Source organism: Phalacrocorax carbo, chromosome 19, assembly GCF_963921805.1.
Source record: "Phalacrocorax carbo chromosome 19, bPhaCar2.1, whole genome shotgun sequence".
NCBI lineage: Eukaryota > Metazoa > Chordata > Aves > Suliformes > Phalacrocoracidae > Phalacrocorax > Phalacrocorax carbo.
This window is the reverse complement of record NC_087531.1, coordinates 6,795,336-6,812,329: the sequence shown is the minus strand read 5'-3', so window position 1 is coordinate 6,812,329 and position 16,994 is coordinate 6,795,336. Positions and strand designations below refer to the sequence as shown.

The 16,994-nt window shown below is 44.3% G+C and overlaps 1 protein-coding gene across 12 annotated transcripts in view; it reads left to right on the top strand.

Moving 5' to 3' along the window:
• Positions 1 to 16,994, top strand: part of DOT1L (DOT1 like histone lysine methyltransferase) — a 100,720-nt gene that overhangs the window by 19,940 nt on the left and 63,786 nt on the right. For 9 of the 12 annotated variants that reach the window (XM_064469538.1, XM_064469535.1, XM_064469541.1 and 6 more), the window contains exons 1-3: positions 10,046 to 10,180; positions 12,264 to 12,307; positions 14,704 to 14,778. In XM_064469538.1, the coding sequence (XP_064325608.1) occupies positions 10,061 to 10,180; positions 12,264 to 12,307; positions 14,704 to 14,778 (239 nt within the window). In that variant the 5' untranslated portion in view covers positions 10,046 to 10,060. Of the gene's footprint in view, positions 1 to 10,045; positions 10,181 to 12,263; positions 12,308 to 14,703; positions 14,779 to 16,994 lie in introns of those variants that run through there. The other 3 variants (XM_064469534.1, XM_064469536.1, XM_064469532.1) reach the window with 1 other exon arrangement.

The window sequence follows — 16,994 nt, the reverse complement described above, 5'->3', positions numbered from 1 at the left end:
AACTTGTCTGCTCTCTTGCTGTGTGGGAGATGGGTTTCAAAATGCAGTCTTGGTAGGTCTTGCTTCCCTCACCCCTTCTCTGAGGCTGGGCGGAAAAGAACAGACACAAGCTGTTCTCTGCAGATCTCTCTTTATACACGCTAATATATACGTGTACTTGTGAATGTCCTTTTTTTTTTGATTAAGGGAACAGCAGTATTTGGGTGCTTCAAAGAAGGCTTTTGGTCCTTGTCTGACTTCGTAAGAAAACTTGTGCTGTGGAAGCTAAATGTCACAGTCTTGATTTGGGATAAAATCTGGTATGGTTAAACCAAGTCTGGCTATACAGTGTTGAATATTGCAGGGGACAGACTTTCCCTTTTCCTTACTCGAAGTGTAACTAGCATTTGAGCATGAGGCAAAGACCTTAAAATGTGAAGTGGTTGAAGGCACTAGCTGGCAGGACTGTGGAGCTTGAGATCTTTCCTTTTGTTCAGCTGGCCTGCAGGCAGCTCTTTGCCGCTGTAGCAGCTGGAAGTACTTTGGTTTCAGCTTTTCATAAGCTCTTGTCAGCCACTGTTTGTAGGTGCATTGAATATGGATGTGCTCTGGACGTAGAATCTGAACTGGTGAATCTTTCCAGACAGGGTGTAAATTAAGTTAAACCCTGGGAGAGGAAGAATGCAAACTTCTGACAGACTGAAGGCGGTGGTTTTGAGAGGGCATCTGTGTGCCATGCAGAATGCTGGATGCTTTCCTGGTTCCTGTGGGGAAGCTGCAGCTGCAGTAGCTCACATTGCCTTTCTTGGTGTCTAGAGGAGTGTTTATCATCCTCCACAGATGGAGGAAACCTAAGGGACGTTAAAGAGGCACTTGTCCCACTAGCCTTCTAGAAGATTGATTGGCTTTTCCTAATCCATCTTTTTGATCTCTGCTAACCATCTTGTCTGTAGCTGTAACATCCTCTCCTTTGGATTTATAGACCACTGCCTGGGGAGAGAGCTGCCACTACAGGCAACCAAGCTGTTGTTTAAAACCAGGGGCTAGTGAGACTGACCTCTTTTGTTTCATAAGTTAAATAGATCACATGCAGATCAGAATTTGGCAAATCAAAATGACTTCTGTTAACACATGAGTGGAGTCATTGTTTAGTACTTGGTGTTACGTGGTAGAAGTGTTGAAAGTAGAACGGTGGTTGAAGACAATCATTAAAAGGTATATGAGTGTTGCCATTGATTTATTTCCAACTAGCTTGTTTCAGGTTTTGTTTTCTCTGAATTGTTCTGATTCATCCGATGGACAGTGAAAAGCTTGTGGCAGATCTCTCTTTCTCCTGATTTGCTAATGCTTGACCACAGCTTGTGTGCACATTTCTGAAGAGCTGCTTTGGTCACCTAGCCTGTTTTTGGGGGAGGAAGTGCGGTCTAGTGAGTCAAACACTAACCTGTCTATGCAAAGGTAAGAATTGCTTTTGCTGTGGGGCAGTTTAGTCTTGGGCAGTCAAAGCTGTGCACAATAATCTTCCAATCTATGAAGAGTAGACAAGGGGCCTTAAAGTTCTTTGTACGGTTCTTTGAGAGCTACTGATTGAAGGTGCATGAGCTGAATTTCTTTTTTTTCAAGACCCCATCCAGATTTTCAAACCATTTGTTCTCCTCTCAGGCTTGCAGGTTTGGGGTTTTTGCTGCCTTTACTGTGTAGTGCTGTGTAGACTGATTAGAACTCATGAGGATCCTGCTTTGCATGTGGGGAAATGAAGTTTAGAAAAATACAGTGCTTGCCCCTAAGCCCCAACATATGCTTATCCCCAAGGATAAGCATAGTTTCATAATAAGGACCTAAATGTAAAAAGATGTGAATTTGGAGGGGCGCTAGGGTGTTGTTCCTTGCTTCAGGCAATGACGACTGCCCAATTTGATTGAAGGTGTTCTTTGTGTTTGAGGAAGAAACATATAATGTTTAAATCTGTTGCTTTAGCTTAGAGATTCACTTTAGAGTATGAATTGTTGCACTATGAGATAACTAGTCCTGTACAAATACACCCGAGAGTCTAGGATACAGTACTGGAATACAGAATTATATAAAAATAATGGCATTAAGATAGCCTCAGGGATGTTAACTTGAAAAAATAATGTAACGAAAACAGCCACATGTGGTGGAAGAGTGTGTAGTGCTTTGTATTAAGTGTGAATTACAAGCCTTCCTAACTGCTAGCTTGTAGCAAAAATGTAACTAAGGATAGGAAACTTTTGGAGAGGAGGGGAAGGGGAAAGATCAAACCCTTAAGATTCGCTCTATGGCCTAAATTCCATGTCCTAAAGGGAAAACAGCTAATGCGGCTTGTTGATTTCTGTAGGAGGACTGTCTGCTTGGCATGGTGTGTAAGCAGGAGTCATGCATGCTGGTAGGGCTTCTGGGCACTAGTTGTACTAAAAGTAATAGCAGTGGGTGTGTTTCTGTCTTCAAACTCTTAACTCCTGTGGATTAGAGTTGTAGTAACATGTGGATGGAGAAATCTGTTGTAAGAATCAAAACTGCGAAGCTGTTCGGTTGTGCTGGCTGAAACAGTTCTCCACTGTTTTCTGTAGAAAATTGGATTCTCTTATAAGTGACTTTTGAAAAAGTGCCTGCTTTCTTTCCATTATTTTTCCAGTGAAATACTTGGCAAAAACTATTGAATTTTCTCTGGGAGCTCACGTTTCAGTTTTAAATTGAATGTTTAGGTTGAAAATAAGAACCCTTTATAATAAAGTTCAGCTGGAGAGAATTGACTGCAATAACTAACTTTTAATGTGTGTTTAGTGTTTTTTTTCTTTAATAAACTTGTTATGAATAGCTTTGGGCATTCTCAATAATTACTATAGAATGCAACTTTTTACTTTAAATGCTTAGTGCATAGACCACATAAAAAGATAAGGTCTTGTCTCATGAAATAGCTTCCACTTATGTGGCTCAGAAGATTCCATGGGCCTCTCAAACTACATAAATATAAGATCATTGCAGAAGTACAGCCAGGCCAACAAGCAGCACATAGTATGCTTCACATCAGTGTGTAGGGGAGGAGGGGAGGGAGGGAGAACAGCTTGGAGCAGAGTCAGAGGATGAATGGAACTCCTCTTCGTGACAGAGAGTACCGTGGCATCATCTCGTGACTGTGAACAGAACAGATATGCTTCTTGAGACACATCCAAAGGGCTTCTGCACAGTGTATTTTATGATTGATAGCCAGTCTGTTTGTAGGAGGCTCCTTACCAGGAGATTTTACTGACAAAGCATTGTGAGTACAGATGCAGCGTAAGGCTGTGCTCTCACGGATGACTGTTCACCAAAGTATAACACGATGTGCTTGTATAATGTGCCTGCATCAGAGGTGTAGGTGGCATGCTGGTGTTGGTCATGGGTCACTGTGGCCTGAAAAAAAAAAAAAAGTAGGTGTCTGGATTGGAGAAGCTTCAGGCCATCTCTGAATGTGCAGGGCTGACTGTTGGCTGAGCCAGGTGTAAGGTTTGTCAAACTGCTGGGATGGCAGCAGATCCATTGGGAATTGCAGTCAGTCCCTCACAACCTGCTGGTTTTGGTGTTCATCCACTGGGTCTGTAAAAGGATTCGACTCAAAGCTGCTGCACTGAGCTCAGCTGTGTGTCTGGCCAAAACCAGTGCATCTGTGTGAAAGGATGATGGGCAGAGGCTGGCGCTGGTCAGAGAGGAGTCTGTGGTTTTGGTGAGGTTTCTATTCAACTTGCCTTTTGAGTTGCTCAAGACTCTCTATCAGTCATAATTGCATGAATACAGATGTGATGACTGGTACTGTTAAATGTCTATTCTTATTAAATCTTATAACTGTAATGTTGAGATGGGAAAGAAAGTTTCTCTAAAGAAAGGGAAACTGCTCTGTATTTCCTTTAGATCTGTTTCTACCTCTTCCCTCCTCCACTTTCCATGGCCTTCTCTGCTTTGAAGAAATGACTCTGGGCTCCATCTGTCGTATCAGGCTTTCAGGGTGGGAGAGATGGTGTGTGGCGTTGGGTTGCTGCATACCGAGTCAGTCATCGTTCCATCCCTGCTGCACGGCTTGTTTCACAGTCTGTCTTCCATGGGTTGGGAGGCTCGTACTCTGATATCATTGATACAACACAGAGGTGACACACAATGTTATATAGCAGTTCGCATTGTGCCATTCAGTTCATTGACAGTTTCCGCCCAAAATCAAATCCCTTTGAGGCACACATCGGATTTCTCCATCCTCCCGCACCACCCACCAAGTGCACCCAGGTCCTCGAGAAAAAGCAATCCCACGAATGGGATTGCCTTTGCCGGAGGCAGGAAGAACCCAGACTGTTTTGCCCAGCATACTTTTTGTGTGCACTACAGGGACTCTATCCCCTTCCACAGTATGTAGGATTTCTGACTGGGCAGGGCCAGCTCGCCTGGCAGATCCCCTCGTGTTGACTAACCAGGTGGCTTTTGCTAAATGTGTTTCCCAGTGCTTGAATGTCCCACCCCCCGTTGCTCTCAGTGTAGTTTTTAACAGTCCATTGTACCGTTCAATTTTCCCAGAAGCTGGTGCGTGATAGGGGATGTGATACACCCACTCAATGCCGTGTTCTTTGGCCCAGGTGTCTATGAGGTTATTTCAGAAATGAGTCCCGTTGTCTGACTCAATTCTCTCTGGGGTGCCATGTCGCCACAGGACTTGTTTCTCAAGACCCAGGATAGCGTTCCGGGCAGTGGCGTGGGGGACAGGATATGTTTCCAGCCAGCCAGTTGTTGTTTCTACCATTGTAAGCACATGGCGCTTGCCTTGGCGGGTCTGTGGGAGTGTGATATAGTCAATTTGCCAGGCCTCCCCATATTTATATTTCAGCCATCGTCCCCCATACCACAGAGGCTTTACCCGCTTCGCTTGCTTGATTGCAGCGCATGTTTCACATCCGTGGATAACCTGTGCAATAACATCCATGGTCAAGTCCACCCCTCGATCACGAGCCCACCTGTATGTTGCATCTCTCCCTTGATGGCCTGAGGTGTCATGGGCCCACTGAGCTAGAAATAGTTCACCCTTATGCTGCCAGTCCAGATCCACCTCAGCCACTTCAATCTTGGCAGCCTGATCCACCTGCTGGTTGTTCTGATGTTCTTCAGTGGCCCGACTCTTGGGGACGTGAGCATCCACATGACGTACCTTTACAACCAGGTTCTCTACCCGGGCAGCAATATCTTGCCACAATGTGACAGCCCAGATGGGTTTGCCTCTGCGCTGCCAGTTGCTTTGCTTCCACTGCTGCAGCCAGCCCCACAGGGCATTTGCTACCATCCAGGAGTCAGTATAGAGATAGAGCACTGGCCACTCTTCCCGTTCAGCAATGTCTAAGGCCAGCTGGATGGCCTTTACTTCTGCAAACTGGCTCGATTCACCTTCTCCTTCAGCAGTTTCTGCTACTTGTCGTGTAGGACTCCATACAGCCGCCTTCCATGTCCGATGCTTTCCCACAAGGCGACAGGACCCATCAGTGAACAGGGTGTATTGCTTTTCATCTTCTGACAGTTTGTTATAGGGTGGGGCTTCTTCAGCACGTGTCACCCCCTCCTCCGGTGATAAACCAAAGTCTTGGCCTTCTGGCCAGTCCATAATCACTTCCAAGATTCCTGGGCGACTGGGGTTTCCTACTCGAGCCCACTGGGTGATCAGTGCAACCCATTTATTCCACGTAGCATCAGTTGCATGGTGTGTAGAGGGGACATTTCCTTTGAACATCCAGCCCAGCACTGGCAGTCGGGGTGCCAGGAGCAACTGTGCCTCAGCACCAACCATTTCTGAAGCAGCTCAGACCCCTTCATATGCTGCCAATATCTCTTTTTCAGTTGGAGTATAGCGGGCTTCAGACCCGCTGTATCCCCGACTCAAAAACCCTAGGGGTCGACCCCGGTTCTCCCCATGTGCTTTCTGCCAGAGGCTCCAGGTAGGGCAATTCTCCCCGGCTGCAGTGTAGAGCACATTTTTTTATATCTTGTCCTGCCCGGACTGGCCCAAGAGCTACTGCATGAACTATCTCCTGTTTAATCTGTTCAAAGGCTTGTCGTTTCTCAGGGCCCCATTTGAAATCATTCTTCTTCCGGGTCACTTGATAGAGAGGGCTTACGATCAGACTGTAATTGGGAATATGCATTCTCCAAAAACCCACAATGCCCAAGAAAGCTTGTGTTTCCTTTTTGCTAGTTGGTGGAGACATGGCTGCTATTTTGTTGATCACATCCATTGGGATATGACGACGTCCATCTTGCCATTTGATTCCTAAGAACTGGATCTCTTGCGCGGGTCCCTTCACCTTACTTTGTTTTATGGCAAAACCAGCCTTCAGAAGGATTTGGACTGTTTTTCTCTCCTTTCTCAAATACTTCTCCCGCTGTGTTGCCCCACACAATGATGTCATCAATGTATTGAAGGTGTTCGGGAGCTTCTCCCTGTTCCAGTACAGTCTGAATCAGTCCATGGCAAATGGTAGGACTGTGTTTCCACCCCTGGGGCAGTCGATTCCAGGTGTACTGGATGCCCCTCCATGTGAAAGCAAACTGTGGCCTGCACTCTGCTGCCAGAGGGATTGAGAAGAATGCATTAGCGATATCAATTGTGGCATACCGCTTGGCTGCCTTGGACTCCAGTTCGTATTGAAGTTCTAGCATGTCTGGCACAGCAGCACTCAACGGTGGAGTGACTTCATTCAGGCCACGATAGTCTACTGTGAGCCTCCACTCTCCATTAGACTTCTGTACTGGCCATATGGGACTGTTAAAGGGTGAGTGGGTCTTACTGATGACTCCTTGGCTCTCCAGTCAATGAATGAGCCCATGGATGGGGATCAGAGAGTCTCTGCTGGTGCGATATTGCCGCCGGTGCACTGTTGTGGTGGCGATTGGCACCTGTTGTTCTTTGACCTTCAGCAACCCCACAACAGAAGGGTCCTTTGAGAGGCCAGGCAAGGTAGACAGCTGTTTAGTTTCCTCCGTCTCCAAGGCAGCTACACCAAAAGCCCACTTGTAACCTTTTGGGTCCTTGAAATACCCTCTCCTGAGGTAGTCTATGCCAAGGATGCACGGAGTCTCGGGGCCAGTCACAATGGGGTGCTTTTGCCACTCGTTCCCGGTTAGGCTCACTTCGGCCTCCAATACAGTTAGCTCTTGGGATCCTCCTGTCACTCCAGCAATGCTGATGGGTTCTGCCCCTATATAGTTTGATGGCATTAAGGTGCACTGTGCGCCGGTGTCCACTAAAGCTTTATACTCCTGTGGGTCGGACGTGCCAGGCCATCGGATCCACACAGTCCAGTAAGCCCGGTTATCCCTTTCCTCCACCCGGCTGGAGGCAGGGCCCCTCTAGTCCTGATCATGGCAGTCACAACTCACTTCCTGTAAATGTGAATCAGGAGTCCCTCTATTACACTTAGAAATAAAATCTGCGCTTCTACTCCTCTGTCTGGGGACCTGCTCACTGGAAACTGGAGCAGCAGCTTTCCTGGAAGAGCCTCCCTGAGTGATTGTTCTTCCTTGCAGTTCATGCACTCGTGCCTGTAGGGTCGAGGTAGGCTTGCCATCCCACCTCCTCATGTCCTCTCCGTGGTCACGCAGGTAGAACCATAGGGTGGCCCGTGGTGTGTATCCCCTCCTTTGAGCCAAAGGATGCTTATTCCTAACAGCTGAGACACTACTCTGTCGAGGTGGGGAGCAGGACATATTTTCTTTGATAGACTCTGGAATTACGAAACACATCTCTCTTACTTGCTTGTCTCTGCTGTGGAGAAACTATCCCAAGAGGTCCAGCAACTCAATCACCTCCACCACCGTTGGTGTCTCGTCATTTTTCCAGGACATCACTGCCAATGAGTTTGCATGCGAAGATGGTGCGCTCTGTACAAACTTCCGCCACATGGGTCGTGTGCACTCGGCTTCATCTGGATCTTTGGATGACCGTTGATCATCCAGGTCACCATAAATCACCTCAAGCACAGCTAATTCCCTTAGATACTGGATGCCTTTCTCCATAGTTGTCCTTTTTCCTGGACGATATGTAACATAATTTTTAAAGGGATACCTCTCTGTCACCGCGGACAGGAGTTGCCTCCAGAGGCTGAGGGTTTGTGTTCTTTTTCCCAATTGATTTGTCAACGCCCCCTTCCCCAGAAGGGGATCCCAGTTGTTTGGCTTCTTTCCCCTCTTATTCCAAGCTACTGGCCCCATTATCCCAGCATCTGTTTCATTTATGACTTCTTCCTCCTCTCCTTGTGACAGCCCTGCTTTTTCATCATCCCGTTCTAAACGAGTTGACGTCCGTTTCCAGTATTTAATTTTGTGTATGGGGGCAACTGATACTGGTACAGGTTGATTCTGTGAGCCAGCTCCAGTACTTGTCCTGGGGGTTTGAGTGGCTGCAGTGCCTGTCCTCAGGGCTGGAGTGACTACAGTGCCAGTCACTTTGCATTTCAATCCAGAGACCTTCTTTTTCCCCTGGGGGCACTGAATACTGTTGAGCAGGGCTCGGTATGCATGGGCCAGGCCCCAGCATGTTGCAGTGATCTGTGTCTCTCTGGAGTTCCCAGCATAACAACATACTTTCTCCAAATATTCTACTAGATTTTCAGGATTCTGCACTTGTTCGGGGGTGAAACTCCAAAACACTGGGGGTGCCCACTGCCCTAGGGATTTGCCCATGCTATCCCACATGCCCTGCCACTCGTAACTATCAAGCCTTGGGGCAGATTTCTGGGTGATATTCTTAAGTTGCTTAGTCAAAACCAAAACAACATGCCCAAAAGCTAACAATAAGTGCACCTTAACCACCCAAGGATGTTCAAGATACAATAAGGTTGTTATAACAAAGGCACAGACATCATAGAACAAAGTTGCAAAGGTACTATTCTGTATTTCCTCCATATAAAATCTCTCCGAGGAGGAGGTATAATTGCTAATTGCCTCAACAAGGTGGCATCCAAAGTACAGTAACAGTTTCAGCAAAAACCCCAAATACCAGATAAAGCTGAAAACCAGTGTTTGTATAACAAATCTTGTAGGCAAAACATTACTAATCACAGCAGAACACAGCAGAGTCTACAAACCAACACCAATCTTTAACACCAACTGCAAAAAGGACAACATGGTGCTGTGACCAGCAGCTGTTGTTATCTCCAACCCTTGAGCCCCACGTTGGGCGCCAAGAAGACTGTCATGGTTTAGCGGCAGCTCAGCCCCACACAGTCGCTCGCTCACTCCCCACCGGTAGATGGGGGAGAGAATCAGAAGGGTAACGCTCGTGGGTTGGGATAAGAACAGTTTAATAATTAAAATTAAAAGAAACAACAACAGAAATGCAATGTAAAGGAGAACAACGAGAGGCACAAAGCCCCGGGGGAGGGGGAAGGGAGGGGAGAGGGGGAACGAAGCGCCGAAACAACCCGCACGCGACACAGCCGCTCACCGCCCGCCAACCCGATGCCACGCTGCTCCTGAGCCGCAAACTGCCCCCCCTTAATATACTGGCCATGGTGTCACATGGTATGGAATGAATATGCCATTGGCCAGTCGGGGTCAGCTGCCCCCACCATAGCCCTGCCCTTCCCAGTCTCCTGCCTATGGGGCAGAGCGCGGGAAGCTGGAAAGGTAGCTGATTACCACGGTGAGGAGAATTAACCACTTTTCAGCCAAAACCATCACAGAGATTGTCTCTGATTTTGTTTGCAAGAATTGCATGAGGTCTTGGGAGCTTGCCTTCGTGGACAAAGTGTGTTAGTTATGTAGTAAACTTGGTAAGTGTTTCAGCATGAGAAGTTTAGCAGCAGTAAATGTGGAACTGTTTTCAACTTCTTTATTTTGAGATAATGACACAAACTAAACTCAAAGGCCCCTTCTGGCTGGAGTTTCCACTTGAGGTTGCGTTAGTAAAACCACTTGGTTAAATCAGATGATCTGTAGTTGTAGATGTGTATTGTATTTTTTTTTTTCTAAATATTTTTTCACTTTTTAACCCAAGACAAAATAATCTGTTAATTGAGCAATTTCCTTCATTTGTAGTGGTGTTTTCTTGAAGACCTGTATGACAAGGGGTTTCTGCATGTGTTCTGCTAATGCTGAAAGTGTCCAAAACCATCAACGAAGGATATTACTTCCTCAGAGAAAACGGTTATGCCAGAATAAACATGAATTCCCTTTTCCGGTATAATGTGCTTAAGTTGATAAAGCGTATTCTTACTATACAGGAACACAATTTACTGGAAGAGGTAGATCAGCCCAGGGGGTTTCTACCATGATCATTCTGAGTATAGCAAAAGGTGAAGTGTAGGGGATGTTTATGGATTAGGTGCCTGTTTTGGGTTATTCTCATACTTTGCAGATAAGAAATAAGAGAAAAGTCCTCCTCCTGTATGCTTTTTCTTCTTTTATAGGTGCAGTGAGAGTGAGGACCAGATTTTAGTTCAGTTGCTTCCCTGTTTTCTAGGCCAAGATTTATTCATAGAATCACTTACCTGACATTTTTGTACTTGAAGTGGCTCAGTGTTTACTGGTGGTGTTGGTTTCTGTTGCATTTGGGCTGTCCCAGTCCGGGCCCTGAGCGAACGCTGTAGTCCAGAGGAAGCAGAACCCCAGATCTCTTCTGCATGGTGTGCGATGTTCGGGGTGTTTGTGTAGCATCGGCATGTTGTTATGAAACATGACCAAAGTAACGCTCAGCTTCTGGGCCACTGTGTATTCGACCCCCCCAAATCCTGACTATTTTTATGTTGGCTGTTTCTTCTTTTTGATATTGTAACTGGAGTGTTTTGTTTTTCTTTGAGTCTCTCATGTGACTCCTAGATATGGGGTTAACTTTTTGCATTCTGAAAATAAAAGCTTTTCCTAGTAAAATAGGAAGTGTTCCGTCATACCTTTAATATAACAGACTTCAGAAATGTTTGCCTTTCTTTCTATCCTTCTCAGTCATGAGATTTTTATCCAGGTATCTAAAAGTCTATGTACAAGTTTCTTGGAATGGGAACTTCTACAAGACTGGCTAATCCAAAGTGTATAAACTGGTTATACAAGGGGAAATCTGTATCCTCATGCAAATATGACAGCTGTGATACTGATAGAAAAAGCTTCTGTGTGACTTATATCATGTCCTTCCGCGTCTTGAAGAAATAGAAATAATCCCAGCCATTTTCTGTCCTCTGTTCATTAGTGTTTTTCTTCTTCCATTCCCTTCCTTCCCTGTCCCCAGCCCTCTGCTCTCTGTTGCCCGTCCCTACCCTTTGCTATAGAATTTCCCCCTGGTAGCTCTATAGAAATGATATTTCTGCAGCAGGAGACAAGGGAAATTAGAATGAGAGTGAGCAAGCCTTTACACTTCTAACTCTGGAAGGCCCTTAGATACTAGACTCCTAATTAAAAGGTCAAAGCTACTTCAAGAAACAAATGGCTAAATATAACCTCAACTTTGTGCAGATGGACTCTGGTAACTAAGGCTTCACAGGGTGGACACAACAATATACATAGGAACTCCTGTAACTCCCCTAATAGAATTTTTTTGTAACATGGTGCATATACACACAGCTCCAAGGGCTTTATTAGCATAAATATGAATTTAGAGTGGCTTGCTAACCTCACTTGTGCTTCTGATGCTCCTGAGTAAACTCCCAAGTTAAAGTCACCAAGCATCTGCGGCTCACAGACTAGTGTATACTTGTAATGCACAAGTTTTAATGTGTTTTATTTTTCAGTTCATGAAAAGGTTTGCATATTCAGGCCTCTGGTTTTTTTTTTGTGTGTGTGTGTACTGTTAGGTTTTTTTCCTGCACTGATATCCACTCCTACTGTTTATTTGATGCTTTATTTTAGAAAGCCATTCCTTGTACTAGAATCTTACTGCCCATACAGAGATGTGAGCATGTACCAGATACTAGGTCGATAAAATCAGCTGTTCATTGTGGATCTTGCAGTCAAGTACCTACTGAATACCAATAATCCTCAAGGGTATCAGCTACACAATTCCCGATTCCAGGAAGTGACAAAGAAATAAGCAGAACGACAGTTCCTTCATATAAATCTCTTGCTAGTCCATAGGAACTTGAAAAATGTATTTCCTTAAGCCTTATTTTTTCTTAGAGGGCTCATTGTGATGGGTTTGATGGCCTGGGTGGCAATCAGACTCTTTTCCCAGTATGCTTGCCACCTATATTCTTAAAAATATTGTGATTCCTATAATCTTCTGACAAAGAACACGCCTGATGTCTCCTTGAAAACATCTTTTCTTTTTATTCCAGGACAAACACCATGATGCTGCTCACGAAATTATCGAGACAATTCGGTAAGTGTTCAATGGGGACGCGGCTAGAACCCTTTCGTGTGTCTTACTGCATCCCAGTGAATGGATGTCTTGAGACAAGGTATAAAGGAGGGCAACAGTTATGGTTTAGCAGCTCTAAATTATTTTCTAAGCTGAATCGATATTGTTGCAATACAAATCTCCCTGTCAAACAGACTTTATTTTAACTTGCCATATTCTATTCTCTTTTGAACAGAATAAAAAATGAGTAGTGATATTCAGCTTTGGTGCTTATGGCAGTCTGCATTCAATCTTTAGAAAAGCAAGGTTAAGAAAACATCATTGGCATGATGAGTTAAGTTCTGGTCTTGCATATCCTCTTCCCCACCCTTTCCCCTTGTTGCTGTGAAGGTGCAGCGTTGTTAGCATTTGCATTATTTGGGAGTGATGTCCCTATTAGCATTCCTCTTCATTCTGCTGGTGAGTTGGACCGAGGTGGGGAAAATGGGAGGATAAAAGTGAAAGACAAATACAAAGAGTAGGAAGTCTGAGCATTTCCCAACACGGGCAGTGGTTATGACATGGCTTGCTGTTTATTTAAAAGCTGTTCTTAGTTAACTGTTCTAGATCCTTACCATACAGGCTTCCCCTGTCTGAGGGCTGTATCTGCAGCGGGTTTTAGTGGTTGGATGGTGCAGATACAGGTGAGGTGCAAAGAATGGTGCTTCATCTGCGTAGCCACCTGAGCTTGAAATTTGGTCAGTCACATATGGCCTAGGAAAAGGTAGTGAGCTTTGTTTGCTCCTAGCAGGAGTGTGAGCGCCAAGTGCTTGCATGGTAGTGTTGATAATATTACCTCTATATGTGAGATCATAGCGTTTTCCCATGGTCTGTGGTGGGAGAGAATATGTAACGGGGCTAGGGGCTAGAGTCAAGAAACGTTTTTCTAAAGAAATTTATTTTTCCGACTACAAAACCTTGCCACAAGATGCACTGCCACTGCTACTTCCAGTTCGCTTGTATTGATGTTAAGATTCTGTGCCCTGGGAACTTGTGGCATCATTTGTCAGTATGATTATTGAGAAGGCCCTTTCTGAAGGAATTTAAACAGATGTGGTGCTGAAAGTGATTGCCAGAGTCATCAGTGCTAGTGCTTTCTGTGCTACACCAGCTGAAGGCAAGGGGAAGACTGTGTTAGAAAGCAGTTGGGCCAAAGTAATGTTTCACAATGGTGTTTTAAGCATGATTGCAGTGAATGCAGCTTGTTAGAAGGCTTTCATGCTGCCTTTGACTGCCTTGTGCAAAGTAACCACAATGCAGTTATGAAAGTGGTGGATAAAAGAATGCAAAGAAGTATTTATGTCTTCAAGCCAGTGGTAGACAGCTGTTGACTGCCCATTTCCCTGATCAAAGAGGAAAAAAAATTGCAGAGATCAGAGCCCTAATATTTTTAGGGAGATATTAGTCAGAAGAGAGTCAGCCATAGGTATAGAAGTTCTGGGTTTTTCTTGCCTATATATTTATTTGGTAAGGGTGAATCAGCCAGAAGGAACCAGAACTATTGGAGCTTTAGTAATTTTTTTTTTCACCATTTTAATAGTGAAGCATGCATCAAGGTGCATGAAGAAGAAATTCTGCTGTTCCTATTGGAATTTGTTCTATGTCACACTCTAAGGTTTATTGAGGATAGTGCTTTCCCATTTTGATGCTTTTGGAAGAAGGTGTGTGCAAAGCTTATGTGACTTTTAAGTTGTCTTTGAAAGGAATTAATCTTCCTACATTCCAGGAGTGAGCGTCTCCTCTTCTGTGAGATGCTGTTGTCAGATGCACTGCAAGTGCATTTCTAATGGCAACAACATACGGGGCTTTGTTAACTCTGCATGTAAAAGGGATCTTTTATCAGAATAACTTCTGAAAGTCTGTTTTAGGTTAGGTTGTGTAAGGTGTAAGAATGGTTTAGAGCACTACACAGCAGAGAATATCCTTGCAATGAATGTTTGGTGGCATTGTTTTGGGGTGCTGTAGGGAATGTCTTCTCCACGTTCAGCTTTGCCAAAGCTTGTTACAGTATCAGAATTCTTTCGAAATATTGCACTTCTCCATTATGTTTCATGTTAGATTAGCATCAGCCATGGCTTTGAGTATTTTTAGATGCACTGAATACATTTATCACCTTGTTTTGAAATTGGGCCATTTTAAGAGCTTTATAGTACTGCCAATGTGCGTGGGCACCTTACTGCTTATTCAGTACAAATGTGAACTATCTCAGCTTCCCAGTTAGTATTTTGTGGTGTCTGTCTTACTCCTAGCAATAATGTTTCAGGTCTGCTGCAGTATTCTGTCTTAACATATAGCAATGCCACTCTAGAATTGAGACAGACTGCCTTATTTTACTTAATTGGAGATGTCTTTATTTGTTATTTCTTCTCTTGTTCCAGGTGGGTCTGTGAAGAAATCCCAGATCTCAAGCTTGCTATGGAAAACTATGTTTTAATTGACTATGATACAAAAAGGTGAGAGGAATATTTTTTTTTCCCCCCACCGGGAAGACAGGCCAGCACGGTTTATAGTAAATCAGTTTGTAACTGGTTATTCTTAGACACTATGAACTGAAGTTTTCTTTTAGAACTGGCTTCAGAGTCTGTGGAGTTATTTTGGTAAGAAATGTGTAACAGAAATATTGGCACAGGCTGTTGGATTAAGGACATAATTGGAAACTCCACACAGCAGAAAGTTGAGCTCTGGTGTACATTGGAATTACTCACTCCGAAACAATGATCGGTATCTGCGCTGTTGGACTGTGTCCAATGTTAGGAATCTGAATGGCACTGAGGTTTCTACTTTTGTAGTAAGTAAGAATTCCTGTTTAGAAAGTGGCACGCCAGAGCTGTCTGTCAGTGCCATGTCCTCTGCCTGCTGTGGCTGTGGGAGGTTAAGCTTCCCCATCCCTTCTCTGGGTAGGATTCAATGCAAGTGGGATGCTGTTTGGGTGTGGGGCTCAATTAAAAGGCAATCTATTCATACTGCTCTTCTGGGCAGTTAGAAGTAATCTTAAGATGCTTGTAGTTACAAGCGAATACCTATTCCACAAACGGTTTAAACGTATGTATAGTATGTGGCATTCACCCTGGGGCCTGGAGAGGCAGATTCTGACCCGCAGACTATCTTGGAGAGGCCTGAGGTTCTGTGTGTTGACTTGGCTGTACTGAGACTGGAAAAAGAGATGACCCTCAAGCTGCAGTTTACAGAAACCTCCCTAGTTGCTTTTGCGGCAAAACCCGAATTTGTTCAAAGCCACAGCATGACCACACTTTTAGAATGAGGTTTACAGATGAAACTGCATCACTCCGGTTAATCACTGGCTGTTGTCCTGAGCACCAGATACTTGTCTCGTACTGCTTAAGGTATTGCTTCCTTCTCTCTTAATTTCGTTCTAATTGTTTCATTCAAGAGTTGTTGGTCCCTCTCTTCCTCCTGAAAAATTCAAAAGGAGAAATCAGGCTTGAGTGCCCCTTGTCATCAAATCCATTAATGTGGATTTGTGGATTACTCACAGTGACTGCAATGCTGTAGCTTCTGTAGTTCTGGCATCCTCACTGGGCACATTTAACTGGGTAGCATCGGTGTGGTCAGCAGCAATACCATATAAAAGAGAAACCCATCTGTTCCCTAAAGTCACACCCCACTTACCTTTCTGCAGGTTTTCAAGGAAGTCATAAACCTCTGATTTTGGTAATTGTTTTAGTCTCTTTACTTCCTTGGAAAAAATTAGACAGAAAAATTACTTGTAGCAGATAAAGTGACACATGGATGTGAATGAAAAGCAGCGGATTATGGAAATGCATGCACTGTGCAGAAAAAAAACCCATTTCAGCCTCTTGCTTTGTCTTAATGTGGAAATAAACATAGGCAGTTGAAAGCTTGAAGTGGAAGTCAGCAGTACTCCTTGGAGAGGTGTCCTAGCCAGCGTAGGGGTGATGGGGATCACGAGAGACTGAAGAGCCACTTCCTTCTGATGTCCCCTGGTCCCCCCGCCCCCTTCCTGATTTGGGGACAGCCATGATTTAATTATCTTACCCCTGTAACTCCTTGGATTGGATTTTTCGCTGTTGCTTTGTGGGTCTGATTATGTAGCGGATGATGTTCCTAGTGATATCTTTTCTTCCCTGGCCTGAGATGAATTTATTTAATCCTCTCTGCTTCTGTCATTAAGGCATCTGCCTGAATCGACTGTAATCCCAGTCAAGCCATGAAGCAATCAGTATGCTTTTCTGATGGGTGGAATTTTAGATTGTGTACTGGGTCTGTCTGCATTTTCAGTCCCAGAGTTAATTTGTAGAAGAGTATCTACTTGTCTCAGGACTGATTATCATGCAGGGATGATGGAACAAAGGAGAAAAATTTACAGATGTCTTAAATTTCTGTGCAGCTGAGAATACAGAAAAGCAGTAATGGACTATGAGAATACGAAACTTTCTAATAAGCCATACTTCGAGTTCAGTCCTTTTTGCATTAATTAAAGAAACTAATGTTATTTGTTATGTAATCCTGGTCTACTGGGGAATTTTAAAAAATAAAACTGTATACAAAGTCCTAAAGCTGTGTGTGTAATTACATGTTCTGCAAGAAACAAACCCTAAATAGCCACCTACTTAGAGTGTGTATGATGACAAAAAAGCCCAAGGTTGTACCTTCAAACCTGCCTTTTAGAGCTCTGTTTTTAACTTAC